This window comes from Bos javanicus, chromosome 14, assembly GCF_032452875.1.
Source record: "Bos javanicus breed banteng chromosome 14, ARS-OSU_banteng_1.0, whole genome shotgun sequence".
Lineage (NCBI taxonomy): Eukaryota > Metazoa > Chordata > Mammalia > Artiodactyla > Bovidae > Bos > Bos javanicus.
The window spans coordinates 1,493,315-1,520,751 of NC_083881.1; the positions used below are offsets into that span (position 1 = coordinate 1,493,315).

At 59.9% G+C, this 27,437-nt stretch overlaps 3 protein-coding genes across 3 annotated transcripts; 2 read left to right on the plus strand and 1 right to left on the minus strand.

Moving 5' to 3' along the window:
* Positions 1 to 1,735: 1,735 nt before the first annotated feature.
* LOC133260816 (uncharacterized) lies at positions 1,736 to 25,725 on the minus strand. Its single transcript, XM_061439547.1, has 4 exons — positions 25,674 to 25,725; positions 25,139 to 25,350; positions 3,847 to 4,000; positions 1,736 to 3,461 (listed from the first exon to the last, which is right to left on the minus strand). The coding sequence occupies exons 1-4, from the start codon at positions 25,723 to 25,725 to the stop codon at positions 3,220 to 3,222; spliced, it is 660 nt and encodes a 219-aa protein (XP_061295531.1). The 3' UTR covers positions 1,736 to 3,219.
* On the plus strand, positions 7,366 to 15,034 carry LOC133260260 (lymphocyte antigen 6E-like). The gene is made up of 3 exons (XM_061438408.1): positions 7,366 to 7,641; positions 9,898 to 9,969; positions 14,141 to 15,034. Exons 1-3 carry the CDS (start codon positions 7,590 to 7,592, stop codon positions 14,350 to 14,352), a joined length of 336 nt encoding a protein of 111 aa, XP_061294392.1. The 5' UTR covers positions 7,366 to 7,589; the 3' UTR covers positions 14,353 to 15,034.
* LY6D (lymphocyte antigen 6 family member D) lies at positions 23,057 to 24,744 on the plus strand. Its single transcript, XM_061438407.1, has 3 exons — positions 23,057 to 23,160; positions 23,928 to 24,026; positions 24,210 to 24,744. Exons 1-3 carry the CDS (start codon positions 23,109 to 23,111, stop codon positions 24,443 to 24,445), a joined length of 387 nt encoding a protein of 128 aa, XP_061294391.1. The 5' UTR covers positions 23,057 to 23,108; the 3' UTR covers positions 24,446 to 24,744.
* Positions 25,726 to 27,437: the final 1,712 nt, after the last annotated feature.

The window sequence follows — 27,437 nt, forward strand, 5'->3', positions numbered from 1 at the left end:
AATCGTCCCAGCTGGGCAAGGGGGTGGGGATGCAGGCTCCCAACCCCAGGGGCCATAGTTGGGGCCTCAGAGACTGAGGAGGGGAGATGCGGTCCAGGCCAGGAAGTGCCGACCAGGCCTAGGAACCTCAGGCACAGCTGTGGGTGCTGCTGTGGGTGCAGCTCTTCCAGGGCTGGCCAGGTGGGACTCCTTGGTGAGAACGAGAGCGAAGCAGGAAGCCTGCTTAAGGCCCCACTGCTGAGGGCCCGCAGCTGCACACGTGCAGACCCTTCTCTAGATCTTCTCCGCTCCCTGGGACTGTGTGGAGTGTGTTCAGAGACACAGGGGCCAAGGCTGGGCACAGTGCCCAGCGTGTAGGAGGCACATAAACAGATATTTGTGGGATGAGTGAATAAATGCATGACTACAGTGTGCAGCGGCCCTCACTGTCTCCAGCTTACCTGTCCTCCCTGACCTGTCTCCTAGCTGTAGACTGAGAAGAGCTGCCAGGGTCCTGGTGGCCGGGGGGTGCAAAGGCCCTGCATGCCCAGCATCTAGACCTCTGCAGCAGAACCAGCAAGGTGGTGCCGCCCTTGGGGGGGCCAGCAGGCTTCTCCAGGCCCAGGTGCGGTCCTGCAGGAGCCGCCTGCCCCACAGTGACATGGGCCGTCCAGGTAGCAGGCCCCAAGATGGGCACAGCAGGCACAGGAAGGCAGAGGGGGTCCAGTGGTGGCGTGAACTGCGTGGGGTGGAGCTAGGAGCAGGACCCTCGCCAGCCGAGAGGGCATCTGAACGCTGGGGAGGAAGAACCTCAGGGCAGCATTAAAGACACAAAGTTCTCCTCCTGGCATCCTCCAAGCTGGGGACAGACAGGTGGCAACCCTGTGCCCACTCTGCCATGTCGGTGCCCATTCAAGACCCTCCCCCACCTGGGAAGGGGCACGAGCTGAAGGTCTGGACCTGGCAGAGACAGCCCACTCCCTGGACAAGCGTGGCCTCAGCTATCCCCTGCATCCTCACGTGGATGGGGAGTGTGGCCCTGGAGCCACCCTGCTCCTGCCCCTAGGTGGCCTCACCCTCTGGAGTCCCAGAAGCCTGACAAGAAGTATGCTCCAGGCCAGGCCCAAGACGCCCTCAGAGGGGTCTTCTGAGACGGGAGAGAGATCAAAGGCCCCAATGAAAGTAACAACCTTTTGCTTTCTCTTCCCTTATCTTGTTTTAAACAGCTGCTGCTCATCAATCACCACTTTCACTTCTGTGATCTTGCTTGCTTGTTGCAGGGGAGGGATCTGAGCTTTTTGAGCTAGAAGTTTCTGGTGTATAAAAGACACCCAGAACAAAGCCAGGACACTCAGCCTTTGGAAGTAACTCTGCCGAGCGGGCACCGGTGCTGAATAAACCCTGCTGTTCTGTGTCGGGGTCCAGCCCCGGCTGATCCAGGGTATTCGAAGCGGGGACGGCGTCGACAACCTATTTATTTAAATATTTTATCAAAGATATAAAGAGTAATAGGATGAGGATAGCTCAGTGAGGAAATTTAGTGGAGAAAAGAGGCTGAATAAAATTCCAAAGCAGGGAATTTATGTCACCTACGAAGGCCGCAGCCGTCTTCCCGTTCTCCCAAAGGAGAGGAGACACTAAGGCCTCCCCGGTCGGATCTTAGAAGCCCAGGTAAAATTAGTAGGCTTGACGAGCTTCCCCGCCTCAGAGGAAAAATTCAGCTAGAAGGTGAAAGAAAGAACGAAATGGGGAGATCAAGTTTCGGTGAACAAGGCCCGCACTTTATTTTCCAAAGTAGTTTTTTATACCTTAAGTTGTGCATAGAGGATAATGGGGGAAGGGGTGGAGTCACGCAAGGACAGCAGTTCCTGGTTCTAATCGAAGCCAGGCTTTCAAACTTATCATATGCAAAAGTTCAGGTGAATTACATCATCTTCTGGCCAGGAGGCCTGTTAACATTTTAAGGAACTTATTTTTCTCTAAAGGTGATTATTCCAAAGTCAGGCACCAGCCTCCAAAAAAGCATTGGACAAAGCTGCATTCCTATAGGGCAAAGGTGAGGTGGGTTCAATCAAGAAAAGAATTAACTCAAGGGTCCAAGGTTACAAACATTGAGGCTACTACTTACATTTCCATATATATCAATTATATCAATCAATACACCGCCAAGGACACAGTAGGTAAGGGGTATGGAGACTTAGCAGCAAACATTGGCTCAATAAGTGAAAAACCCCTCACCAATACAATTTCTAATCAATCTTTTAACTACTCAAAGGAATCTGTGTTTAGACAGTTTAGAACATCTCATGCCTCTCACAGTTGGGAGGCTCTGAACAATCACATGTGGCCAGAAAAACCTATTCAGGCAGGATAGAGGATTTCCAAAGGAGTTTGTAGGTTGAAACACTGTCAGACCCAGGAATTATTAACTGGAGCTGTAAGCTAACTCTTTTTCAGAGAGAGGTAGTGGGGGACAGCCCCCCGTAAAGTCAGAGGTGTAGGTGAAAGCACAAAGCAGAAAGTAGGCAGACTCTGGTTTTGGGGGTAGATGCTCGAGAATTTTCAGGGAGACTCCTGAGGCTCGATCCCGCCTTTGCATATGCCGAGCCTCTTTCCTCATGACCTTTGCCATGGGCGGAGCTCGCTCCCCACAGTTCTGCATCTTTGAGTGCCGCTTGTCTCTTTCCGACGCCACGGTTTCTATAACACTCCCAGTCCTGAACTGGAGCGTCAGTCCACTCCACTCCCCGAGGTTTGATGGAACCCTGAGGGCTGTGTGGTCTCTGCCAGGGGAAGGGGTTGCTAACAATAAAGCAGCCATTATTTACCAGCCAAATGGGTTTATTCGGGAACAGCAAAGGATCGCAATTTGGGATTGGCAAAGAACGCAGCTCTGGTGAGCTATACGCACTGCACGTCTAGAAAACCAAAGACGAACCGCTTTTGCAGAGGAGAAGGGGAGAGGGGAGGGGCCGTTATGAACCAGACGTCCCCTGGAGGAAACTGGGAGTTCACACCGAGGTGGCTTTTCATTGGCTGTGCTGCTGCCGGGCGGGGAGAAAATCTTCCTTCCTCCTGCTGGTCTGAGTCACCGCCCGCCAGAGAGGCGAGGTAGATGTCTTCCTGTCAGGACCTGCACTGACCTTGAAGACGACGTGCCGGGCGCAAGTGCTGCTACAGGAGCTGCCTGCCCCACCGCGACCCAGGCCGTCCAATTCAGTGACTTTCCCTTTGTTACTCTCACTGCTGGTGGTGAACCAGGCTCAGCTCCACACCCCACTGGTGCACAGCTTCTGGCAGCCACACTGCCTGCCACACTCCCACTTTGCCAGCAGGGGGTGCTGGAAGGAGCTGGACGCTGGAAGGTAGGAGCTTGCCTCTGACTTGGCTGTTCCTTGGCATTACATTTAACAGGATAACGGAGAGTGAAATTCCCCGGCCAGGCTCTGCCCAGGGTGTGCCAAAGTTTCCATGACGTGCTGCTGCAACAGAACCCAAGGGCACAGTCTCAGACAGGGAGCCTCTCTCATGCACCACTTCCTGGAGGCCTTGGCCCCTGCTCTGGTTGATGAGCTTCCTGGCCCACCTCCAGGGCCCCCATTCCGTGACTCAGCCCCAACCTGCAGGGAGGGAGTGCCAGGCTGTCCTGGGTGTGCCGCATAGGATGCTAGCTGCTGGGACACCCCTGTTTATCCAGTTTATCACCCTCCCGCTCCTGGAAAATACCAGCTGCCCACGCTCAGGGGCCCAGGCGTCCTAGCACCCTGGCTCCTTGCTGCCCAGACCAGCTGGAACTGGAGCACCTGCCCACCCAGAATGGGGGGAACCAGAGGGAATGATCTCATCCTGCAGCTCGCTCTGTCTCACCTTGGAAGGAGGCAGCTGGGACAGTCCTGTCCACGTGGACACTCAGAGAACCCCGCCCCAAGACAGGGGTCCTTAGGGATCGGTATGGAGAAGCTGAAATTGTCCGTGCTGCGGGAAAACAGAAGGCTGCAGTGCTGGGAGCAGGGGCCAGGCTCTGTGAGAAGGAAGGGAGGGAGGAGGCGAGACTGGGCAGGGCGGGTGCCAGAGTCACTCAGGACACATGGCTTTCTGCTCAGGACACTCCAGGACCCACCAGCCTGAGCTCTCCACTGACTGCTTAAGCCCTTTGTGAGGTACCTGGTGCCCCTGAGCAAGCCAGGCTTCCTCTCCTTTCCCAGCACTCTGCTCATGGGCCCTAAGACGAGAAGAGTTTCCATTCTTTGTGGCCAGGACTAAGGCTCAGCATGTGACCAGGGTCAGGGCTCAGTATGGGACCAGGGTCAGGGCTCAGAGTGTGACCAGGGTCAGGGCTCAGAGCGTGTGAACAGGGTCAGGGCTCAGAGCATGTGAACAGGGTCAGGGCTCAGAGCGTGTGACCAGGGTCAGGGCTCAGAGCGTGTGACCAGGGTCAGGGCTCAGACTGGGACCAGGGTCAGGGCCCAGAGTGGGACCAGGGTCAGGGCTCAGGAGACTCCTTGCTGGAATAGACATAGGAACACCCTCTTCCCAACCTCTGAACTCTGGGGGGTCCGAATCCCACCTGGGACCTCACTGCCCCTTGCCCAGCACGGGGTGGGAGGTTGGGTAGGAAGCAGGGAAGGGGCAGGAGCAGGCCTCAGCCCCCTGTTTATGGGGAGGCCCTGGGCTTTGTCCCTGGGCCAAGGTCTTTTCCCAGAGGTGGGATCAAGCTCCTCTGGGCAGTGTCCAGCCTCGGGCCTCACTGTCACCTTAGCCTCCTCGCCTGCCCCACAGGTGTGCGGGGCAGGATGCTCCAAGACTCCTCTCAGCTGCTCTGGGGAGAGGAGGGCAGTGCCAGCCTGAGGAGGCCTTAAGTTAACTGGCCTGTGCTGAGAGTCTAAGCCTTAACGGGAGAGCACCCAGCTTGTAGAAGAGTGAGTTTTAGATGCCTTCTGGGTAGACTCTCCCCCTACCCCAGCCCCTGGGTGAACAGGTGCTTGGACACACTTCTCTGCCCACACCCGGGCCAGGCAGCCTCTGCCCTCCTGCTCTCTTTGTGGGGAGGAGAGGACCCCCTCCCTGGAAGAGGTCTCTACAGGTAGCTGACCCTCTCAGACCCCCACCCCACAGGACTGCAGAGGCTTTGCTGCAGAAGAGAGTCTGTACTTTTCCATGCCGACCTACTAGGGGAAAGGAGCTCTCACAGGTCCCCAGGAATACCAACCTCAGTTTGAGGAGCGCTGTGCCTGCTGGCTGAGACCCCTCTGACCTTGCCTGTCGGAGGGTTTTGGGAGTCCGCCTCCCTTGCCTATTGCTCTGCCCTGGCTCCTCCTCCTCAGAGCACCCCCTCCCCACCCTACTTCAAAATGCAGCCCACCCTGGAATCTGTTCCAGGCTATGCACACGGCTGCCCTGTGTGTGCCCCGAATGACTGATCTCTGAATGTGGCTCTCCCAGTTCCCCACCCCCAGCCCCTCGTCCTTGCACCCCCGGACCCAAGCCTGGCACTGAGCAGTAGTCAGCAACACCTGAACAAGTGGCTGTTAGCCACCTGCAGCAGTGGGGCTGGGGCTCCAGGTGCTGTCTGCCTCCCACAGCTTCTCTGCTGCGTGCACAGACCCAAGGCCGTGTCTGGCCTCTGCCTTCTGGACCCTAAGCTGGGTCTTTGGCTGGCCCACTGCTCCAAATAGAACTCTCCAGTCTGGGCCCCATCTTGCACTTCCCAACCACATGCTCCTCCAAGAAGATCAAAGAACTTGCTCAGGCTTGGGCTGAGTGCTCAGGCAGAATCTGGAAAGGCACCCAGGCTTCAGAGTCCAGTCTGTCTGTCAGGACAGCTCCAGGCAAGACTGGGCTTCAGGTCAGGGAAGCCATGGGCTGCAGCGCAAGGCCTGGTCATTGCCATGGCTCATGGCCACAGGAGGTCACCAAGCTAGGAGGGAAAATGGAGTGGGAGGAGTGGATGGAGTGGACGCCAGGATTGCTCAGCCAGTGTCTCCCACAGTCTTAGGGGAAGTGAGGAGAGCTCTGGTTCCTTACCCACCCTCATCTTTTGGGGCCTGGGACAAATGGGAGCCCACACACCATAGAGCCAAAAACATGAATGTTTTAAAAGAAGCATTAGAAAAGCTAAAATATCATTGACAAATGTACCATCAAAACAAACTGGACAGGGACTTCCCCGGTGGTCCAGTGGTTAAGACTCTGCGCTTCCAACACAGTGGGCACAGGTTCTATCCTTGGTCAGGGAACTAAGATCCCATGGGTTACGTGTGCAAAGAAAGAAAAGAAACGACAGTCTAGTGTGAATTTAGGTTCCAGGTTCCTTGGCTGCACAGAGAGAGCTTGGCCCCAGCTGGAGACCTGACCCATCCTGCCCTGCAGGGGCCCAACATGCGTGCGTGTGGCCCCCAGCCCAGACATCTCCACCTCCCACCCCACCGACAGCTGCCCTGTGCTCAGCAGCTCAGCCCATTCTCTGCAGGAGGATGGAGACTGGGAAAGACCACAGGCTCCAGGTGGGCACCTTGAGGGCACAGGCAGGGCAGCGGGGTCTGAGGGTGCTCTAGACAACACACTTCTCCCGGGGAGGGGAAGCTGGGGAGAGGGCCATGGGCACTGGCAGGTCTGGGTGAGGGAGGGCCAGGAGGTGAGTGGGGGTCCACCCTGGGGGCTGACGCGGGGGCAGAGTTACTCAAAGCAGACGGCGCTGACTCTGGGCAGACAGACCCAGTCGGAGCTGCATCCAGAAAGGTGGCTGTGGTCACTGGGGAGGGGACCATAGCTGCAGGGGAGAGAGGCTGGTGGCCCCCGGAGCAGGTGGAGTGAGACATCAGGAGATGTGAGCGCCCTCCACCAGATACCAAGCGCGGGCCGCCCACTGTGAGCAGGCTGCACCCCCCAGGGCATCCTGGTCACCCACTTTCCCACAAGCCTGGCCTGGAAGCCTGATGGGCAGTGTCACAGCTCCCAACAGGGTGTCAGGTGCCCCCTGGCTCTGCTCGCCTCTGGTTAGTTGGCCCCCAGACCAGCAGCACTAGCTCCTCAAGGATCTTGCTAGGAATGCGGGCTCGGGTTCCGCCCAGGTCTCCTAATCACAGCAGCATTTAGCAGAGCTCCGGGTGGTCCAAAGCCAGCTTGAAGCCTGTGATGCCTCAGTTTCTCCATTAAAATGAGTCTGGAGCCTCCCTGCTTGCCCTGGCTCAGGGGAGAAGCATGGGAGAGATGGCTATGCCTACTTGGAAGAGCTCTGGGGGACTGTGTCCCCCAAACCCCAGAAAGGACCCTGTCCCTAAGACTCCCAGAGCGGGTTGTCACCACAGACACCATGCCTGCGACTCCTGCTTTCTTCCCGGCTCAACCTGGGCCTTGTGATGATGGCAGAGACAGGGAGATGGATGGTTCCGAACAGAAAGAGGGGAACGGAGGCACAGGGGACCTTCTGAGAGCCCCTGGGGACCGTGGGGGCAGGGCAAAGGGAAGCCCAGGCGGCGTGAGTCAGGCTGGCCTGGCTGGCCCAAGCTCATCTCCAGCTAAATTACTAGGTCTGCTCTGGCCGGGAAGCCAGCCATATAAAGGCGCCCGCTGCTGGCTCTTCCTCAGTCCCAGCTGGCAGATACCCCACAATGAGGCCACTCCTGGTGCTTCTGCTTCTGGCCACGCTGTGCACTGACCTGGGTAAGGGATGCTGACCTGGGTGGGCGGCTCCGGGCAGGGCTGGCTCCAGTCTGAGGGTCTGTGGCGTCAGCCTGGTGTGAGGCTTTAGAGAGTGGGGGGAGAGGCCATTGAGGCTGCTCCCTGACCAGCCAGACACAGAGACCTTGGTACCCTTTGGGGCATGGTTTCTGGAACATCTGCCTCCTGTGGATGCAAAAGACTGCAGCGAGCGGTCTGAGGCTGCAGAGCTCTGGGCCAGGCAAGGGGACCCGGGTTCCAGCCAGGGGGACCAAGTGTTCTGTTTCCCTGGGATTTCTGGGAGGTGGGACTCCAGTGCTAAACCAGGAAAAGAAACTGGTCACCCCTCTTCAGCCCCAGCTCTGCCCCTACCTGATGACCTGGCTTTATGACACTGAACATCAGTGCCTGCAGCTTTTGAGGTCACCGGAAATGGGGCCTGGGGAGGGGTGATACAGCCTGTGATTATTAACTGAATAACTATCACCCAGGGGTAATTAGCCCCAACACTTCCCCTCACCCCCAGCTTGGCTGGGGGGCGGGTGTGGAGGTGGTGCTGTCTGGGGAAGGCCAAGGGGTGAGCGGGTGTGGAGGGTGGCAGCAATGGGGTGCTGAGTTGGAAGGGGGCTCCTTGGGGATCAGCCCCAGGTTGGGAGGCCTGGAAAGACAGATGGACATTTGTGCAAGGACGTGAGGCTGGTTCGGTGGCCCAGGCAGTGTGCAAGTTCACTTCTCAAAAGAGAGCCTGGTGCAGAGGTGGAAGTGGGAGTGGAGAGCCGGTGCTGGGAGGCCCAGTTCAGCGGTGGGAATCAAGGAGGGGAGGGTGACCTCTGGTCTTGGGTTTCCTGGGAGCATTAACCCATTAAGGCTCAGCACAGCTCAAGCATATGGGGACTACCTGGACCCTGTGGGGGAAACCGAGGCACCTCAGAGTGTTCCCCGCCCACCAGCATCCAGGACTTGGTTGCACACGGGGGACTAGGAATGGCTGGGGCTCACCCTCAGGCAGAGAGGCCTCTTCTTGGGGAGTTCCAGAACACGGACCTGGGAAGGATGGCCTCGAGCCTCGGGCTCTGAGGGTCTGAGCTTGGCCTTCCTGCTTGCCCACGGCACAGCCGCCAGCACCCCGACTCTCCATGTAGAGGGGAGAGTTTTGACATCAGTCGATCCGTGTGTGCAAGGACACCCCCATAGGGCACCCCTCCCAGAAAACCCCCAGGGACCCCCACAGATCCCCCTGCCCAAAACCCTGGCAGAGAGGTGCCCTCTCCTGCAGCACAGCCCCCACACCGCAGTAAGGGGCTTCCGGAGGTCCCACCTGCCCACTTGTCTGTCACAGCTCCGGGGCCCTCCCAGCCTGGTCCCCATCGGCCTGGCTTCTGCCACGCTGTACCTTCTGCCCGAGAGCTCTTTCCCTGGATGACAAATAAAAATCCGTTCATCTGTCCGGCCCAGCTCCGGGGCCACCCAGTCCAGAAAGCCTTCCCAGACGGCCCCTCCCTCTATGAAGACCACAGTCCTTCTCGGCCAGGTGCCCACAGCGTGTCCAGTGCATGCCCCACTCCAGCCCACTCCGGGTTACATGCTGTCCCTTCGTCGGCCACACTTGCATGGCCTGTGGGGTCTCCAGGCTGGGAGCCTTGTCCCCATCTCCGTGTCTGTGGGACTTGAAGCCAGGCGCTCAGCACTCTGGGGCTGGCCGGGACAGGACTTTTGCTGCAGACGCCCCGTCCACCCGCCTGTTAGTCAGCAACCCGTAGCACTGCTGTGTGCAGAATCTCAGAGCCTCGGTCCTCCGGTCCAGGCAGCAGTCCTGGGCCAGGCGAGGACACTGTGGCCGAGAGGAACAGGGGCCAAGAAGGAGCACTCTGATCGCTTCTGTCCTGGGGGCTGCCTGCAGGCCCTGCCCACCATCTCCACCCACACTCCTGCTGCCAGACTGGCACTTGCAGGGGGCCTGTGGGGCACAACTGTCCCGAAGCAGAGCCCGAACTCACAGCTCATCTCAGGGGACCAGGGACGCCTCCAGAGCAGGAGGAGGAGAAGGAGGTGCCCAGCCCAGGCCCAGGCCCCCAGGGTCCCTGCCTGCCATGGCTGCCCGAGGCCTGGCCCAGACTGACCGGGAACACCCCCAGAGCAGGAGGAGGGAGAGGAGGCACCAGCCCAGCCCCAGGCCCCCAGGGAGCCCCCCCCCTCCCCCGTGGCTGCCCGAGCCCCCAGCCCAGACTGACCACGGGCCTGTGCTTCCTTCCCTCCCAGCCCGGGCCCTGCAGTGCGAGCCTCTGGTGGAGTGTGCCCCGCCCGACAAGTACTGTGTGATTACTCGGGCCGGTGAGTACCCACACCGGCCCCACCTCCTGCACGTGGGCCTCTCGGCCCAGCCCGGACCCCGGGGACACCATGTCCTCCTGCAGGAACCCAGCAGTGGGGCCCACCCAGGGCTGTAGGGGAAGGGACGGACCCATCCTTCTTTGTAGACTTCATGTGTCCATGCAAGGGCTGGTTAAGAGAAACTCCTTCAGCAACCCAACAACATTGTCACCCTGAGATCCCAGTGCCGGCTTCCTGGTTTGAGTGAGTCCCTGCATGGCGGGAGATCGGAGTTTGATCCCTGGTTTGGGAAGATCCCCTGGAGAAGGAAATGGCAACCCAATCCAGTATTCTTGCCTGGAGAATCCCATGGACAGAGGAGCCTGGCGGGCTAAGGTCCATGGGGTCACCAAGAGCCGGACACGACTGAATGACTAAGAACAAACCAATGTAAAGTATTTGGGAGGGAGGGAGCAGGCAGCCCATGGATTCACCAAGACAGGGACAGGGGGCTGGAGGGGACGTCTGCACAGCCTGGCCTTGGTCGGCAGCTCAGCCAGTGTGCCTTTCCCGGGCTGCCTGCCTTGCACCATGGGCTGCAGGACCCGTGACCCCTGACCTGGGCACCCTGCACTGTGCTCGGGCCCCCCGCCTGCCTGCCCAGCCACACCGGGACCCTGCCTTCCCCAGGGCAGGCCCACGCCTTCCTCTTACCTCCTGGGATTCCTCCTCAGGTCTGAGCTGCCACGGGCCGGGTGGTGCCAATGACAGGCAGGGTCAGGGTGCAGGTGGGGCCCCAGGAGGTCACATGGCAGGAGTCTGCTCAGTGGGAATGCCTGGCCTGGATGGGTGGCAGAGATTGGGTAAAGATCTGAAATGAAGGGGGCCCCTCAGAGAGAAGAGATGTGAGGGGCAGGGGCAGACGTGGGCACTGCGTGAGGGCCCAGAGATGTGGGCTGGGCATCTGGGTCCGATTCTGGGAGGGAAGGAGGCACCCTCTCCCCTTGCAAGTGTGTGCTTAGTCGCTCAGTCATATCCAACTCTGTGACCCCATGGACTGCAGCCAGCCAGGCTCGTCTGTCCATGGGATTCTCCTGGCAGGAATATTGGAGTAGTCTGCCATTTCCTCCTTGCAGGTAGCTGCTGCCACTGAGGTCATGTCTGCAGAGGCCCCGCAGAGTCCCCCAGGCTCCCCACATGAAGCAGGGCATCCAGGCAGCCTCACAGGGGTCACCCTCTGGGCCATCGCCCCTTGTCAGTCCCAATGACACAGAGGCCCTTGCAGCCAGGACACATGACAGGGTCATAGGGTCTGGCCCAGAGCCCCAGTGAGTGCACAGCAGGGCTGGGACCCATGCTGGGGTCTATCTCCCCCAACCCAGCTGGCCATCAGCCATGTTCAGCCCAGAGACACCGTGCAGGAGCAGGGCACCCCTCTGATGCCTCTTGGAGCCTCCCCTTCTGTCAGGCAGAGAAAGACCTCACCCAGAGGCATGAGCATGTCCCTGTCTCGGGACTAGGGGACGAGCCCTGCTCCCGGCAGAGCCCCGGCTGCCAGGGCCGCAGCTGCGAGCTACTCCCCCTCCAAATCACCTGGCCGGTGGCCCTGAGTACCCACTAGGTGCCCCTGCCTCTGGCCCTGGTGTGAGGCAGGGACCACAAGATTGCTGGCTTCAAGGGGCTTACTAGGGAGAGGTGGCCAGGACATAGTGAGCCTTGAAGTGAGAAGGAATAAGGGGGGTGGACGCTGCTTCTTCCCAGCAGGCCCAGGATGCCCCCTGGCGCTCCCTTCGCCCCAAGAACCTCAGCTCTCTCACCCTGGATAGGACTAGACACCCTGAAGGTGCACAGTTCCATCCCGGGGTCGGGGGCTTCCCTTAGACACCCCAGGTCTGCTGTCTCTGCCTTCACCCCACTTCCCACCTGCCCCTCACCATCCCTCTGTCTGTCCATCCCCCTGTCTGGCCAGGCCACACTCCCTGAGTATCCCTTCCGGAGCCAGCAGTCAGACTCAGCCCAACCTGAGTCAGGGGTTCCCCGGACTGAGAAGTAGGGACGGAGCAGTGAGACCCCACCCGAGGGGGTGGTGCAGGGGAGCCTGGAGCAGCAAGTGGGGGGACAAGGACCCTCTGGCCGGGTCAGGCCTGGGCGGGGGTGGGATGGTCACTGCTCTGTGCTCCCTGTGTCACCCAGCGTGCCTCCAGGAGGTTGTGAGTCCTCCCCAAGCCTCAGTCTTCTCATCTGACCATGAGGACGGTAGCTGGGCAACCCTGGGAGTTGGGGTGGTTTCTGGGCCTCCACTGCTGTGGATCTGCTGAGGAGGGGCCTGAGACCGTGGCCCCGCAGAGGTCCTCGCTGCAAAGAGCCAGCCCCTACTGGGCGCCAGGCCAGAGTATTAGTCATCTTCTCAGTCAGTCCGCTGACAGCCCCGCCTAATACACCATTCCTCAAGCCAGGAAGCTAGAGCTCAGAGCCTTCAGGGGAGGACGTGGCCACACTGGGAGGCGTCTTCTCGGTTGTAACTCAGAAATGGGTTAGCCAGTTACCAAACAGTACTCAGGTCCGCTCAACCGACACGCGGCAAAGCCAGTCTGCTCACACCAGGTGGTGATGAAGGGAAGTTAGCATTTATTACAGGATCTAGCAAGGAGAATGGACAGCTCGTGATCAAAAGCCCCAAACTTCCCGAAGGCCAATTTTAAAGGCAACATTAGGGACAAGGGTGGAAGGTGCGTGGTCATGGGTTGGTGGAGAAGTTTTAACTGCGGGATTTTCTGGAATTTTGACCATCTGGTTTCAAGCCATCTGGAGTCCAGTGCTTCTGGTCAGTGTAGTCATCATCCCCCACTGGCTGTGGACAAGCATCAGAGTGTCATCCGTGGCCCTTCCAGAGGAGCCAGTCACCCTGGCTCTGTCGTCCTGATCATTAGCTGCTCAAGTTTGCTCTTTGGAGTTTGAGGAGGGCCAAACAAGAAGCAAGGACACCAATGGGCTTGTATCCAGGAGACCCCCAAGTTCCTACTGGTTTCACCAAGACCGCCCCTGTTATGTTCTGCCCACAGAAACACAGCTCCTTACCCAAATAACTCAGCAGAGCTGCAATTAATCGTTGCATTAACTGAATCCACTGCTGGGGTACAGATAAAGAAACACCCCATCCAGTGTGCAGCCCTGGGCGCCCCCCGCATCCAGGGGCTTCCTGGGGAGGGACAGCTGCCCATCTGGGCAAGCTGGTCTTTGCTCGACGCCCCTCAGAGGGTCACACTGGCCTATGACCCTCCTGGTCAGGGCACAACTTTGACCCTCCGGGAGCAGGCGTTTCTGTCCTCCTTGGCCAAGGCCTTGGCCTTAGAGAGCGAGAGCCTTCCTGGCACCGGTGGCTCTGATGACAGCGCCCTAAACATGGCACCCAGCCACGCCGGCCGAAAGCCGACGCTTATTCAGCTTGCTCTCAGCGCTCCTCACAGATGAACCCATCTAGCCCTGAACAATTGCACAGTTGGTTCTCTGATTATCCACACTCTCCAGACGAGGAAATCTCCAGCCTCTGGGCCGACTGTGAACGGGAGTCCCCTTCGGGCGGGCTCACAGTTTCTAGTGCGTTGTGCATTAAGAGAAGTGACTCACGCTGACCTAGCACCACTGGGCTCTGAACTGCCAGCACCATCATCTCAGGAGCCCCGCTCAGCATCCCCCCCAGGGCAGGTGCAGAAACTGAGGCAGTGTCCATGGAGGAAGGCATCTTGCCAAAATGCCTTGCTCACTCCCCGGGGCCCCAGCTCACCCTGTCTCCCTGCACGAGGGATGTGAAGCTCTGAAGGCAAATGTGCAGGCTATCCCGTGTCCTCTAGCCCCCACCCACCTTTTCTAGGGCTTGCCAGACCCACAAACAGACCGGTGAACACAGGGCCTGGCCTTCCCTCTGGAGCCTGAAACCCAGAGCAGAGAAGCGCCCCGACGTCTGTCAGAGGGGCTGGGAAGACAGGCAGGGCGTGGGAGCCACTGTCAGTCCCTGGCCCTGGGCATCCTGGAGGAGCCGGTGTGAGCGGGAGACACACACACTCACACTGGAGAGCCCGGAGCCCGGAGCCAGCTGTGCCTGCGGTGCCTGGGGCCCCAGCGGCAGGCCCTCCCCGACGGCCGGCTGGGTGATGGAGCAGGCACCCATGGGCCCTTGCCCCTCTCTCCACAGCCAGCCCCAGTGGCGTCCTGGTCATGAAGTCCTGCGCCCCGACCTGCCCCAACAGCACCGTGACCTCGGACGGCCTGGCCCTCTCTGTCTCCTGCTGCCGGGACAGCCAGTGCATTAGCAGCGCAGCCACAGGCCTGCCAGGCGGCCCAGGCGCCCTGTGGGTCACCACTGTGGCCAGCCTGCTGTGCGCTCTGCTCCGGGCGGCCTGCTGAGCCCAGTCTCACCCGAGCGCTCGCAGCCTGTGTGGGGTCCGTCTACAGCACTTGTCTCCCCGCCTCTCCTCCCTGCCTCCCCCAGGCCCCACCAGCCCCCTCCCAAGAGCAGTTCTCCCCACCACAGGGAACCATCAGCTTGGACACACCTTCAACTCAGCCTTCTCCTGGGTTCCGGGGGTCCCCTGACCATCCAGCAGTGGGAAGGGCGCCTGGATTCTCCCCAGCCCCCTCCAGCCCACTTGAGGGGCTCCCCCTGGGGACCCCCTCTCCCTCAGGCCCTGCCTCTCAGGGCCCCCTGTGCTCCACGGCGACCCCCGCTCTGGTCGTTCCTGTGCAGGCGAAGGCAGACTTGAGAGCAGGGCTTTGCACGTGCCCCTCGGGCCACTCATGCCCCATGCGGACGCTCGCTCACCCGTCCACCTGTTCGTTGCTCAGCTGGAGCACCCATGCCTACAGACCCAGGGGACATCTTCAGGGCCAGTGGGCCTGCCTCCTCGGGCTCTCACGCTGGGGCTCGGGGTGCTGAAGTCCAGGGGTGGGATGGGGTTTCTGGAAAGTCATCAGCACCCCTGCCAGCCCCTGCCAGGTTGGCTGACCACTGCGGGCATGGACCTATCTCCCCAGGGGCTTTCCCCCAGGATGTCAAGAGAGAAGGAATAAAGCTGCAAGGCTGCTCTCAGCTCAGTCTGAGATGTTGAGTCTGGGGCGGGGGGCGGTTCCCGTCCTTCGTCTTGGGGAACCCCGTGCCTTGAAGGCGGGTGGTGGACACGCTGTAAGTGTGGGGGAACTTCAGCACACATGCTCAGGTGGGGAAGAAGCACTTCTGCTCCTCAAAGAGCAGGGTGTCCCCAAGCCCTCTGGCCAGGGTGGCAGAAACACACTCTCAACAAACCCCGAGTTGGGGGGCTGACATGGCAGCCCGTGGGGTGCCCGTCTGAGCCTCAGCCTCCCCCAGCGCAGGTGGTCAGCTCTGCGCCCCTCTCCCCTGCCCACCCTACCTCCCTGATTAGGGAACATCAGGCGCCCAGAGCTCTGGGGCTCCTTCCAGGCTCCAAGGTCTCCAGTTCTCCCGATGGTCTGCTCCCCAGCCCCTCTGCCCAGGGCCTCTGGGAGCCCCCTTCCTGCCCCAAAGGGAGGAAGGCCCTTCTCTGGCCCCAGGGCCTTTGTTCCCAGTCACTGCAGGGCCGCTGTGCCTGTCACAGGGCAGTGGTGGCCATTCTGTCACAGCAGTCCCAGGACGTGCGGGACAGCAGAGGTTCAGGCCAGTGGCGGGGTGTAGGGGGCCTGCCCTCTCATGGGGCTTCCTCCTGCCGTTGCATCTTGGGCTGTGTGGAGGACAAGACAGGCTGCGGGCGCCCTGCCTTGAACCAAGGTGGTCAGGGTTCCCTCGGGGCCCGTCCCAGCCTCCGGCGCAAGCTGCCTGCACAGGCCAGGCTGGAGACCCAGGAGGAGGTGGCCCTGCAGGGTGGCCATCCCCGCAGCAAAGTTGGAGCTCAGGGCTGGGCCACTCCGCCCAGCCTGAGAAGCTTGGGGTTTCTCTTCTTAAGGAAAGTGGAAATTTCCTTCCTTGATTCTCCTGTCAGACCAACCTTCCCTCTGGGGCAGGCCCCACCCCTACAAGTCCCAGCGGAAAACCACGATGGACGCCACCCCACGACTCATGTCCGCCTCCTCTGTGTTCGGCAGAGGGGGTGGGGCGAGGAGACTGTTTCCGGATGAAGTCGTTCACTTGTCCTCAGATCTCAGAGCTTTCTGGACCGCCCCCAACCGCCCATCCCACCCTACGCCTGCTCCTGGGGGCCAAGTGGTGCACCGAAGCCTGAGTCCTCTCTGAGTTCTCCCCAACCCTGTCCACAGCTGCCCGCCCCCGCCCCCCACCCTGTCTCAAGTCCGCAGACCCCCGGAGAGTGCCTCCCGCATGGCAGGACCCCACACTGACACACACGGGAGCCACGGCCCACAGACCGACAGGCCGAGCTGAGCCCACGGTTTCCCACCGGGGCTGGAGGGCTCAGAGGCGAGGCTGTGGTGGCCATCCTGACTGCGGGAAGGCAGCAGGGTGGCAGGTGCAAAAACCTGGAGGGGGGCAGGACTGACCCCCGGCAGGAGGCCGAAGGGCGGGCAGCAGACGCCCCCACAGGACAGGCTCTGGACAGCGGGGTGGGGGGCCGGTTCTCACCCTCGAGCCCCTGCTCCTGCTGCTGGCTTAGGAAGCGGCATTTTGGGTGGCGTGGGGGTGGGGCTGCGGCCTGTTATTCCTGATGTCCCTAAGGGAGAGCCACGGTGGGAGGGCAGGCACCAGCTCAGAGAGACCACTGGCCAGCGGGGGTCCTGGAGCCCTGAGCCCTGCATGTGTCCTGGGGTTTACTTTCAGAGCTGCCTCCTCTGGCCTGGGCACAGCCCTGGGGCTCCAGGGCCCCCCACAAGTCACGTTCTCCCCCACTCCCCAGGGGGCTGCCCCTGCTCCCCTCTTACGTAACATCACCAAGTTAAGATGACACAAACCCCTTGATCCGCTAAGCTGTTGTGACTGAACTCCTGACAGGCCCAGGTGGGGACCCACCTCCCTGCCCAAGGGCCTGTCCCCACACCCAGAGCAGGCTGCAACAACACGCACACCCCTGGACTAGGCTGGTGCCAGCACCGGGCCCCCAAGGCCCCAAGCAAAGCAGAGAGCAGCTGGGTTGGGCGGGTCCAGGTTTCTCGCTCAGCAGCAGACACCAGGTCTCCTCCACTCGGGTCACGTGAGGACAGCGTGCCATTAGTTCCCAGGCCGCGCGGCTGCCGCAGGGGCCACGCTGCTGTTCCCCATCATCCCGGACCCAGGAACCTTGTCAGTAAAATGCAGGATCTGAAGAGAGGCTGTCCACGTGTGAAATCTGGGTCTCAATGACAGGCGGAAGCCCTCTCACCGCAACACACGCTTGGGAAAACAGTAGTCCCCATTCCACAGTTTCATCAGCTGTTTCCACAGAACCTGTAAGAAAATTCTAGGTCGTCCTGGCTGTGTTTCACTGGGGTTTAAAGAGTCGTATCTCCAAATAAGGGGCCATTTCTTGTTCCCAAGGGGCAAGGGACAGAGAGACGAGGGTGGAGGGTTGTCCTGGAAAGGAATTTATATAACGCTCTGGATAAAAGGTATGAGTGCCAAAGATGGACAGACCAGCAGGGCCCATGATTTTCATTAATATTTATTACAGTCTTAAGGGTTATAGTCAACGATGTCCTCCCAAAGCCTCCTCCTCCCCTGTTTCACGTATCAGTCCTGTTCAGTTGCTCAATTGTGTCCGACTTGGCGACCCCATGGACTGCAGCAATCTTAAGTAAAAAGGGAGTATCTGCATTTCAGGTGTTGCAAATCCCAGAGCTGCCCACCAACTACCCACAGACCTAAGGCTCTTAGAGCCCCATCAGGTCTCACTCCATGGCCTTTGAGAATGACTAGACGTGTACATAATTAAGAAAGGGAAGAGGACTGAGGACATAGAGAGACATCATTGTAACTATCTCCTAGAGCACACGTGAGTGGTATGAGTGGCTGGGTGGATGGATGGACAGATGGACAGATGGACGCATGGATGAATAAATGGGTACATGGAGTGGTGGATGAGAGAGTGTGTGTGTTAGTCACTCAGTAGTGTCCAACTCTTTGCAACCCCATGGACTGTAGGCCACCAGGTGCCTCTGTTCATGGAATTCTCCAGGCAAGAATACTGGAGTGGGTGGCCATTCCCTTTTCCAGGGGACCTTCCAAACCTAGGGCTCGAACCCAGGTCTTTGGCACTGCACGCACATTCTTTACCATCTAAGTCACCAGGGAAGTCCTGGATGAGTAGATGGATGGACAGACAGACAGAGTAATGGATGGATGGAAGAAAGATGAATGCATAGTTAGACGGGGAGATGGAAACATGGACGGATGGATTGACAGATGGATGGATAGATGGACGGAAGATGGAAGAATGCCTGGATAAAAGGATAGGCGGCCACACGGATGGAGAGGCAGATGAGTGAATAGATGGTGGGGAGGATGGATGGATGGGTAATGGATGGGTGGGTGGATCCATGGATAGATGGATGGATGAATGCATGATGGGTGCATGGGCAGGTGGGTAGGTGTTAGGAGCAAGTGATGGCAGTGAGCGAGGGAGGAAGGGGAGAAGGGCTCCATGTTCACTACCTTAGAACCTCTACCCAGGCCTTCAAGAAGGACACGGCTCACACCTGAGGGCTTCACCCTCATCACCCAGATCCCCAGGCTCCGGTGTCCTCTCAGGGATGCAGCCCAGAGGAGCTGACAGTCAGGGCCCATGCAGGGCTCCACGGAGAGGTGCCCAGGGCTTGTCCTAGGTGCTGGTGTGGGCAGGGGTCCTGCAAGGGCTCTCCCAGGAGAGTTTGTCTCTCTTGGCCCTCAGAAAGCTAAGGCTCCTGTCTGGCCATTCCTGGCAACAGGCTGCGCCCCAAGGCAGGGAAGGGCTTCCCATATGGCTACTCCTTGGATTTCCCATCTAGCAGAGCAGGAAAGAAGGGCCCTGCAGGTAGGTGAGGCCAGCACAGTGGGGCAGAGCCAGCCTGGAGCCCCATCCCCCAGCCTGGCCCGAGGACAGTAAGGGCATCTGGGAGCCTCACTCAGAGTCGGAGGAGTGCCCCTGGAGAAGGGCAGCTGGTGGCCCCGGGATCGGGCTAGGACGGGGGGTGGGGGCCCACCTCAGGCCCTGGGAAGTAGCTGGCCCATGGCCTTGGGTGACAAGGTGATTCTCCTTGACTAGGAGGGAGGAGCAGGGGGGCCTGGGCAGGGGAAGAGCCCCGGCCAGGGGGCCAGGCCCGCTCTGCTCCCACGCCTCTGTGCGTCACTGAGGGGCCCGAAAGCGTGGGCAGGTGTGGGACTTACAGGAACAGAGCAGGTCAGAGACGCCGTGTCATCGGAGGCCTGACTCACAGGGAAGTCATGGCTCTCCAGCTGCGAAGGAAGGAAGACAGAAACGGAGCCTGATCCCCAGGCCGCGCACGGCCTCTGAGCCAGGCCCTGGCTCCCTTGGCGGCGTGTCCTTGCCCCACTCCACCCTGGGGGAGCTCCCCAGGCCCCTGGCCTCTGCGGCATCACGCCCACGTGCGGCACACACAGAGATCGCAGGTGCACCCCCACACCTCCCCAGCGAGTCGGGGGCCCCAGAGGCCTGTCTCTCCTGTTTTGGTCTCTACTTCACCCTCTGTGCCTGGCCTGTGCCGAGTCCTAAAGCTCGGTTGAAGGAATGAAGGAGAGGGTGAACTGGGCACCTTGAGGAGGAGGGAAGTGTAGGGGTACAGCTGGGCGATGCTGCCCCTGTAGTGGCCTGCAGCTGAAGAAGCCTGTCCCGGCACCGGGTTTTAGGGGGTCCAGACTGGGCCTGACTCGCCCGCCCCGGTGACCACCCTCAGCCCAGGATGGGCCTGGGGGCCTTCCCAGAGCTACACTTCCAGGAGGCCTGGGTTGGCCACTGTGCTGCGCTGAGCCGGGCCCTTCCCTCTCTGGGCCACCCTCCTGCTCTGTGGTCCTGATCGCCAGGAGGTCTGGGCCCAGTCCTGTCCCGTGCCCAGGCTGAGACTGGGGAGGAGGGCAAGGAGGCAGGGAGCAGGCAGGGGCAGGGCTTGTCTTGGCTTCCTGGCCTGCTGAGTCCAGGGAACAAGCAGAGCAGGGGGGCGGGGGAGGGGTGGTTCCCCTTCAAGGCCTCTCCTGGCTATCATGCCTGCTGGTACCATCAGGCCAGGGACCCAGGCTGACGGGAGGGCTGGGCTCCAGAAAGCAGCAGGAGGAAGGGAATGAAGGGCTACTGATGGTAGAGAGAAGTGCCAAGTTCTGCCCACTCCCAGGTGACCTGGTGCCAGCCCCGTCCTCTCTGGCCCCTCATTTCTTTACCAGTGAAAGAGGATGAAAGACCAACTTCAGGGCTCCTCTCTCCCCTGAATCCTGCCTCCAAGACTGTAGTGGCCAGGTCACTGCCTACAGGAAGCCCTCCCTGACTGCACTGTCCCGGTAACTCCCAGTCCTCTGAGAGCTCTTGTCGTCAGGATCACCCACTTTCTCCCACAAGTAAAGGGTATCTGGCCTTGATGTTTCTGCTAGGAAGCCCCCAGGAGAGGCGAGAGCCCTGTCCAGGGCAAAGGCCTCCTCCCCACAGAGCAGGGTCCAACGCCACCTCTGCTCCAGTGAGCAGCCCTGCCACCAGGGCACACAGCCACCGCCCCGGAGGTGGGCACAGGGTACAGGGACCCCAGCCCCACGTGCAGGGATCCCACTGCCCAGCGGCCTCATGCGCAGACTTCCACTCCCAGCCTCGACTGTGCGGTAGCACGGGGCTGACAGGAAATCCAATCCCCTAAACTTGTTTTTCCAGCAGTGTCTGTGCCCCCAGGCCCACGTGAGTCACCGGCCCCTCCTGCGTTCCCCAGCCCTGCCAGTCTCCGCCCTGTCACTGCGCCCACTTCCCAGGCCTCCTGGGCCCCCTCCCTCCCGCTCCTGCCTCCTGCCTGTGGGGAGGCCCCAGAGCCCGGGGTGACTTTCTCTCTCTGGATCAAGGCATGAGAGCCCCACGTTGCCCCCCTTCTCAGTCCGGACCCCCAAACAAGCCCTGGGATCAGCCCTCAGGACAAGCAGCCTTCTCGGGCTCAGCAGGCTGAGTGGGGCTGCCTCATGGGCTCTGGTGCCCCCCTCCTGTGCCCCGGGGTCCCAAAAGGCACCGGAACACTCCCTCCACCTTCAGGCGGGCTCTGCAGGCCCCGTGCGGGCAGGCAGTGCCTGCTTGGGCCCCCAGCTCTGTGCAGTCCGCTGCAGTCTGACTCGGCCCCACCATGGCAGGGAAGAGCAGAGGCCAGCTCAGCCGTCTGCTCGCCGGGGGCCTCGGGGAGGAGAGGCCTGAGCCGGTGCCTCAGGGAGCCTTGGGCAGGCCCTGCCCCCAGACCTTCAGGGGCGTGTCCATCGGCAGGCCCATCGGCAGGCTTGCTGCTGGCAAGTGCCCAGGGCTGACCTTCGTCAGTGCTCCAGCCCCACCCGCGGTCCTCACGGCCTGCCTCTGTGCGTCTCACCCACACCACCCAGCAGGCTCTCCAGGAACAACAAAGAAGTGGTGGGGTCCCAAGACCAGCAAGGGATTCCCTGGTGGCTCAGACGGTAAAGAGTCTGCCTGCAATGCGGGAGACCTGAATTCGATCCCTGGTTTGGGAAGATCCCCTGGAGGAGGGCACGGCAACCCACTCCAGTATTCTTGCCTGGAGAAGCCCATGGACAGAGGAACCTGGCAGGCTTCAGTCCATGGGGTTGCAAAAGAGTCAGACGTGATGGAGCGACTTCACTTGTACTTTCAAGGCCAGCAAGTGGGCAGAGAAACCTGCGAGCAGAGGGGCAGGGGGGCAGGAACCTCTCGTGAGAGGCCCGAGTCCCTCCTGTGAACACTGCAAGAGTGGGATGGTGGTGCGGATCTGCTCGGCACCCCCAGGCAAACCCTGCACCAGATGGGCCCCTGGGCCTGGCCGGGAAGAGCACATTGCCTCTCAGGACCAAAGCAGACACAGTCAGCACCCGTCACAATGAGGGCCTGACTCTTCCCTCCACACCGCCCCCTCCCCAGCAGCCCGGCCCTTGCCCCTCCTCTGCCACTCCAGGTCCCACTGGATCACATGCCCCCCCCCCAACTGTGGTGCCCACCTCTCTGCAAGCACATCCAGCATCCACAGCCCTGCCCCGAGGGCTTCTCCGTCCCCCTTTCACCCAGGTCCAGACAACTTAGTGAACGCTTTGCTTCCAGGTTGAGAAACAAGGACATCACAGTCAAGAGCCATTCCAGCCATCCAGGGCAACCAGGAAGGAGAAGGATACCTGCCATCCGGCAGCCACCGGGCTGCAGCCGCTCCCCCGCAGTGAGCACTGAAGACACTGTGATAGCACTGAAGATACCCAGGTCGCTGAGGTGCATATGGAAGGAATGACCTCAACGAGCCCAGACTGTTACATCTTCCCATACAGAGGAAAACCTGAAAATGCTTAACTCGAGATAACCGGTTTTCTTTAACTCACAAGAAATACTTCGGATGTTCAGACTACACGCCTTGTGTTACAAACTCCTATATAAGCTGACTCCTCTCTGCCCTGCTCCTTGGAGCAGTTCTCTCAGGGTCAGTTGAGGTGCTGCCCTCCAGGCCTGAAGTCCCAAACATTCCCACCAAATAAAACGTGTGTGTGTGTGTGTGTGTGTTAGTTGTTTAGTCATGTCCGACTCTTTGCAACCCCATAGACTATAGCCCACCAGGCTCTCAACTATCAGGTTGTGACTGTTTTTTAAGTCGACGCTGGGGTCTTTTTCTCAGGAGACCTGGTGGTTGACCTAGCAACCCTGAGCCCCTGGAGCCCAAGAATCTAGGGCCTCCTCCCACCCCGGCCCGAACATGGCACTGGGCACCCCCAGGGCACCTGCACAGACCTGGGATTCTGTGACCCTATCTGAGGGTGGGGGTCGGAGACAGCGACCAGAGCTGGGCAGAGGGTGAGAGCAGAGTGAGCTGAAGACCCAGCTGACACCTCTGTCTACAGCCTGACGAGGGGGAGGGGGCGGGAGGTGGAGAGGGACAGACAGCCCTGCAGCTGGCAGGCAGGGGTGTGCTGGGCTGGAGGGTGTGGGCCAGGCAGGGTGGGGCAGGTCCCCGCCCCTCCCACCGGCACCTGTCCCAACTATAAGGCCTCCAGAGAAGGGGGCCGCCAGTGCTCCCAGAGGCGCCCCAAGATGAAGACAGTCTTGCTGTTCCTCGTCGCCTTGGCTGCGGCCGCTGGGCCAGGTGAAGGGCTGGGTGGGGGGTGGGGGCTGGGGGAGTGGGAAGCCAGACCCTGGAAGCCTGGAGTGGCTTCCCTCTAGGCACGGAGAACCCTGGGCTTGCGGGGGCTAGAACAAAGTAAACCCCGCACCTTAACTTCGTGCGATCACAGACTTACAATATTTCAGAATCAGAGAATCTTAGAGTCAACCTAGAGAATCAGATACGCGGAGAGGGAGCAATGCTGGGGGTTGTCTTGATATGCTTCTCCCCGAGAAAGACAGAGGCCAGAGGCCAGCCCCAATGCCCTCCCAGGCCCCAGGGCCCTCCCAGGGTCGCCCATCCCCCTGCAGGCTCAGCATGGCCAAACTGACAGTCCCCAGGGTGCCGACTCAGCCTCAGGTCCTCACCGTGGGCTGCCCGCTGTGAGACAGTCCCCGGGGAGGGGACAGCAGCCAGGTCCTGTGAGCTGCTGTTAGCACACCCCAGAGCCTCTGATGCCCCTGGGGAAGGGTCTTCAGTGCAGCCATATTGGCCACCTCGCCAGTCCTCTAGAGACGCCCAGTGCTGGACAGCTCCTGGGGAGGGGCAGGCGCCAGGGCCCCAGCCGATGGGGACGTTACCTCCTGCCTCCCGGGGCTGTGTGCAAGATGTGAGCCCCGGTGGGGCCCGGGGACCTCAGAGCGATTGGCCCAGGGCAGGGGCAGCAGAGAGCTCTGTCTAGCAGGGGTCTCCCCAGCCTCTCTGGGAGGGCTCCCTGGAGCCTGCTGAAGCCCTGGCTCTCTCCCCAGCCCAGGCACTCCGCTGCCACGTGTGCACCAGCTCCAGCAACTGCAAGAAACCGCAGGTCTGCTCAGCCAGCTCCAGCTTCTGCAAGACTGTGATCAGGGGTGAGCCATCTGGGGGAGGGAAGGAGGCCCTGTGGGGCACCCTGGGGCTTGAGGATCATCCCTGGGGAGGCTGGTGGAAGAGATCTCAGTGACAGTCTGGTCCTGGTGGCGATGGAAGGTGGGACTTGGGAGGCCCTGGGGGATGGGGTGCCACCTGGCCTGACCTCGCCCACCCATCCCCAGTGGAGCCTCTGTCTGGGAACCTGGTGGAGAAGAACTGCTCAGTGTGGTGCACGCCCATGAACAACCAGCAGGGCCAAGTCAGCAAGGGCCAGGAGACCACCCTGTGCTGCAATAGCGACCTGTGCAATGAGGCTCTGCAAAGCTGGCAGAGCGCCGCGCCCGCCCACACCAGTGCCCACCTCGGCCTGGCGCTGGCCTGCGGCCTCCTCGCCCTCCTCTGGGCCTCTGGCCTGTGACCTCCAGAACCAGGCCCCACCCCCTCCTCTCCCTGGCCAGGATGGAGGCTCATGGAGGCTCAGACACCCGGGGCTGGGGTCTCTGCAGAAGGTCTGGGGCCAGGCGGGCGGCCCAGGGGCAGGAAGAGCTGAAGGCTTGGAGCACCCTGGCACAAGAGGAGGCGCCTCCCTCCCAGAGCAGCGGGGTGGGGGAGGGGACAGGAGGCCTTCCGCTCCCTCCTGATTTCATCTTCATCTGTTTGGTTTCTGTTTGTTTTTCTATTCAAAGCCCAGCGTTGGAATAAATGACTGAAAACCAGTGTGGTCGTGTGAGTGCTATTCCGGAGTGGAGGGGGTGGGGGGCGGCGGTCATCCGCACACACAGGCCCCCAAGTCCCAGGGCTTGTCACCCAGAACCAGTTTTGGCAGCATGCACAAGGCCTGAAGTGCCGCCATCACCCTGCCTTGCTGGAGGGGACATGGCCCTCCCCAGGCCCCTCCTCTGCAGCCCCAGACAAGGAAGGCCCTCCTGAGGGAGACCTGAGAAGCAGGGCGCAGGAGCTCGTGGGTGCAGCCGTGATGGGCAGGCCAAGCTCTCCACCTGACTGCCTGAGACCACCCGGGGGAACACCCCGCCCACTCTGCCAGCCCTTACCCAGCGCCCACATCCAAGCCCTGCCGGCCCAGGGTCTTTAGGATCCCGCTTTGTCCTACCAGGTCGTCTTGAGCAAGACCCTTCTGCTCCCGGAGCCTGGGAGCCCTACGCGTGCCAGCTGCGCGCGCCCGGGGAATCCAGCGCGTCGCAGTGTCGGAGGTCCGAGGTCCCGGCGCCTGGCCGAAGCTGGCTTCTCCCTCTCCGCCCTCGCAGGGCCAGCGATCCGGCCGCCGCTCCTTCTGCGTCGGGAATATTCCGAGGACCAGTGCGCCTCCCGGTGGCCACACGCGGGAGCCGGGGCTTGGGAGGAGCTGCTAAGGGAGGCTGCCCCGCCCCTAACTCGGAGCCCACTAGGGGCCCTGGGCGCCCCGGAACCCGCAGCAGGGAGTGGAAAGAGCGGGTCAGACACGCGGGCCACAGAGGTCGGGCAGAGGGACTGCGTCGCGCCAGGCGAGGACTGTGCCTTGCCCTCAGGGGACCCCACGGCAGTCTGCCCGTGTGGCTGGGCTTTGGGTCAAGAGGTGGGGAGCAGGGACAGGGACGTTCACCTGGAGGGAAGGGACGGTGATTCCACAGGGGACCCCCACCCCCCACCTGGAAGCCCGGGGCAGCCGGCGAAGTTCCGAACAGAGGAGGTTGTCGCCATGTGGGACCAGGAAAGGCTCCACAGAGGGGACATCACTCAAGGGACAACCCAGGCCACATGGCCCAGGAGGAGCTGAGAGGTCGGAGGTGCCTTCCAATTCCTGGGAGCGCCAATCGCCCCCAAGCAGGAGCAGCGTCTGTGAGTGAGGGCAGCAGTGAAGGACAGGGTAGCCTTCCGGAGCTGCTGGACAGCAGCCGCCTGCCCGGTGTCTGTGTCTCCAGCAGCTAAAGAAGTGACCTCGTGTTTGGACCATTCAGTGTGAATGCAGGTGGCATGGGTTTAAGGCCTTCATCCTGCCTTCCCTGTTCTCTGTCCATCTGTTCTTTTTTCCTTTCCTCTCTTTTCTGTCTTCTCTTCTGTGAAGAGATTAATCTTTTGTGATTCCATTTTATCTCCTTTGTTACTTTATTAAGCAGAGCTCTTTGATTTTTCTTTTCTTCCTCTGTCTTTTCTTTTTTAATTTTAGAAAGGAATTCTTTCTGCTTTTGCATGTCTGAAAACTGTATTTCCCCTTCACTTTTCAGAGATGTTTTCACTGGGCATGTAACTCCAAGTTGTTTGTCTTGTTTTTGTGCTTTGGTATTTCAAACATTGCTTCACTGCATTGGCTTCACTGTTTCTGACAAGAAATCTGCTGGCATCCCTATCTTCAATCCTCTGTGCATCATATAATCTCTGCTTCTAGTGTTTTCTCCTTACCACTGGTTTTAAGCAGTTCATCACACAAGGTGCTTTGGTATCAGTTCAGTTCAGTCGCTCAGTCGTGTCCAATTCTTTGCTACCCCATGAATCGCAGCACCCCAGGCCTCCCTGTCCATCACCAACTCCCGGAGTTCACTCAGACTCACGTCCATCGAGTCTGTGATGCCATCCAGCCATCTCACCTTCTGTTGTTCCCTTCTCCTCCTGCCCCCAATGCCTCCCAGCATCAGAGTCTTTTCCAATGAGTTAACTCTTCGCATGAGATGGCCAAAGTACTGGAGTTTCAGCTTTAGTATCATTCCTTCCAAAGAACACCCAGAACCAATCTCCTTCAGAATGGACTGGCTGGATCTCCTTGCAGTCCAAGGGACTCTCAAGAGTCTTCTCCAGCACCACAGTTCAAATGCATCAATTCTTCGGTGCTCAGCTTTCTTCACAGTCCAACTCTCACATCCATACATGACCACTGGAAAAACCATAACCTTGACTAGACAGACCTTTGTTGGCAAAGTAATGTCCCTGCTTTTGAATATGCTATCTAGGTTGGTCATAACTTTCCTTTCAAGGAGTCAGCGTCTTTTAATTTCATGGCTGCAGTCACCATTTTTAGTGATTTTGGAGCCCCCCAAAATAAAGTCTGACACTGTTTCCACTGTTTCCCATGAAGTGATGGGACCAGACGCCATGATCTTAGTTTTCTGAACATTGAGCTTTAAGTCAACTTTTTCACTCTCCTCTTTCACTTTCATCAAGAGGCTTTTTAGTTCCTCTTCACTTTCTGCTTTGGTATAGTTTTCTTCAATTTCTTGTGCTTGAAGTTCATTGAACTTCTGGGTTCCATGGGTTTGATGATTTCCCTGAGGGGAATTCAGGGTGGAGGAAAACAGGATACTGGCCCTAGATAGCTAAAGTGGAGATGTTAGTCACTCAGTTGTGCCCAACTCTTTGGTATCCCATAGCCTACCAGGCTCCTCTGTCCATGGAATTCTCCAGGCAAGAATACTGGAATG